General features: G+C 39.4%; 1 protein-coding gene across 1 annotated transcript in view; it reads left to right on the top strand.

The window, feature by feature from the left end:
* The first annotated feature begins 99 nt into the window (after positions 1 to 99).
* Positions 100 to 2,674, top strand: part of LOC101863523 (pancreatic triacylglycerol lipase-like) — a 6,293-nt gene continuing 3,718 nt past the window's right edge. Inside the window, exons 1-3 of the mRNA XM_013084900.1 lie at positions 100 to 198; positions 1,638 to 1,754; positions 2,476 to 2,589. Of these exons, the coding sequence (XP_012940354.1) occupies positions 108 to 198; positions 1,638 to 1,754; positions 2,476 to 2,589 (322 nt within the window). The 5' untranslated portion in view covers positions 100 to 107. The remainder of the gene's footprint in view (positions 199 to 1,637; positions 1,755 to 2,475; positions 2,590 to 2,674) is intronic.

Here is a 2,674-nt window from a genome sequence, read left to right as displayed (position 1 = left end):
GAGAGAGAGAGAGAGAGAGAGGGAGAGAGAGAGAAGAGAAGATAAGAAGAGAGAAAGGGAGTAATTATGATTACGGACGATTATTGTTCTGTGTCCAGGACTTCCACATGGTCGGCCATTCCCTGGGTTCTCACATTATGGGCTACGCCGGCAAAGAGATCCAGAGGCTGCGAAACTCCAAACTGGGAAGGATTTCAGGTATGGCGGGTCTGTCTGTCCCCGTGGTTTTATGAAGTTCTTTAAATTGTCAGTCATCGGTTTCTCATGTAAATCATCAATTTCTTGTGTCAGTCATCCATTTCTCGGTTAAATTTTAAATAATCCATTTTCGTGTTAGTAATCTTTTTCTTGTGTCCAACTCTAAATTACCATTACTACTTTGACGTAGACAAAAACGCCGACAAACGATTGGACAAAAAATGTATAGATCTACACATAAACACATGTAAACAAACATACATACCAGCATAGACATACGTATAGACATATCAAAGACACACCTAATGACAAATATACAGATGAATATATAACAGACAATTTATAAAAATAAACAAACGAGCGAATCAACTATATGTAGCATAAAGCAGAACAAGATCCACAACATAATATTATTATAATTATCGGCAATTTGTATGTTCAATTATGCCCTTGAAAGTACGAGTAAATATTGACTACCTCCACTTTTGGTCAATTGACATTTCACTGCCATGGACAGGAATAAAACTGTTCATATCTTTAACTTTAGTTTTAGCGAGAGTTTTTTTCACGGCACTTGCAACACAATAAGGTCATGCAGTTGTGAGCACCGTAAAACCTCTACTAAAACTAAACGAAAGTGTCGAAGATTAGAAGTGTTACTAGATAGTAACATACAAAGAAGGAAGAGCGATTAGAACGATAGATGTTTGCTAGGAAAGGCAAGAGAAAGAGGGAGCAAACCACACTGGAGCACCCGCCAACTACCCACGTTCATATCTTTGATTAAGTAAAATTAATACCTTTTACTTTTAACTTCTAAACCGTGATTACGAAGAACTCTCTTGTAGTTGGAGCTGAAATTATGTCTGAAATGTAATTCATAACTCAAGCGTTTCTAAAAGTACAGTGTATTTTTCACACAGAATCAAAGTTGAATTCGACCACTCTTTTTTTTTCATGAGCACAACTATGACCTTCACTTCAACCATTCTTATTTTCATCAGCACTGTTTTGACCTTCGGGTACTCTTATTCTCATGATCACAATTATGACCTTCGAGTACGATACCCTTATTCTATCGAGCACATAACCTTCGAGTAATCCTATTCTCTCGCGAGCACAATAGTTATGACCTTCGAGTACTCTTATCTGCCCCCGTCGTTTTATGCAAGAAAAATTATGAAATTATGCAAACTGAATCCAAAAATGTGAAATTTTGCGATTCTGTTAATTTTAACAAAGAATGATAAAGGAAAATAATATTAAAAAATTATGCCGAAAAATTTTCAAATTTTGCTAAATTATGCCGGGTGCATTAAAACTACGGGGATAGCCTTATTCTCATTCGAGCACAATTAATATGACATTCGATTACTCTTATTCCCATAATACAACCCCCCCCCCAAAACCCCAACTTAATTGTGACCTCTGACCCTCAGGTCTTGACCCAGCGGGTCCGTTTTTCGAGAGCTACTCCTCAGTTGTGCGAGTGGACAAGTCAGACGCTACTTTTGTGGACATCATGCACACAGACGCTGAGGCTCTGTTGGATGCTGGTCAGTTATATTGTATTTGTTTGTTTGTTTGAATGAAGGTTGTTGTTTTTTTTACCCCATCTACACAGTTTAGATTATCTATTAGGAGGCGGGCTTCCGACTTCGCCTACCAGGACCAGTCCAGACTGAAAGGCTACGGATACAGCAACATCCCTGCAGAAAGACTGAAAACTTGATACATGTATAAATAATCTCTCCCCACTCAGGAATCGAACTTGGGTTTCCTGCGGGCGACGGCGAAGCGCCTAACCGTCATAATACCAAAAATGCCAGTCTTTGTTTGTTTATACATGATGTGCGTTTGTTACTCTGTGACAGTACTTAGTAGGCTACTTGTGTGGTCGTTTGGTTTACTCTGCGTGAGCCTTTGTGTCTATGACGTGGACGAGTTTATACATTTGTTTGTATACGGCAATACGGACGCTTAATTAAAGTGGTGTTGTGCTAATATGTGTGTATGTTTGTACATGTATATTATATATGTATAATGTGTGTGTGTGTGTGTGTGTGTGTGTGCGCGCGCGCGTGTGCGTGTGTGTGTGTTTAAGTGTTTGTATCAAGCTTGCAGAAGCCCTTGTTCCTTTTGATTTGACTAAACTAAAATCACTCTTCAATCAACTCCTCTGAATTCTCTAGTCTTTGTCAATCCTTTTACCATTCTTTCAAGTACGGTACATTGCACTCTTCTCTGACCTACCTTTCTACTTTCTGTCCATCCCAGGATTTGGCACCCGCTACTCAATCGGCCACGTCGACTTCTACCCGAACGGAGGAGAACACCAGCCGGGATGTCCCGAGGAGACCTACGGAATTCTCTCCATGATCAGCTTCGAAGGTAATTCTGTCCCCGGTGTTTATGCACCCCGCATAATTTATTTAGCAAAATTTGATCTTTTTTTGGTGTAATTTCTGATTATTTT

The sequence above is a fragment of the Aplysia californica genome, unplaced genomic scaffold (genome assembly GCF_000002075.1).
Source record: "Aplysia californica isolate F4 #8 unplaced genomic scaffold, AplCal3.0 scaffold00326, whole genome shotgun sequence".
NCBI classification, from domain to species: Eukaryota; Metazoa; Mollusca; class Gastropoda; order Aplysiida; family Aplysiidae; genus Aplysia; species Aplysia californica.
The sequence above is the reverse complement of the archived record's forward strand: the minus strand, read 5'-3'. Positions and strand labels throughout refer to the sequence as shown.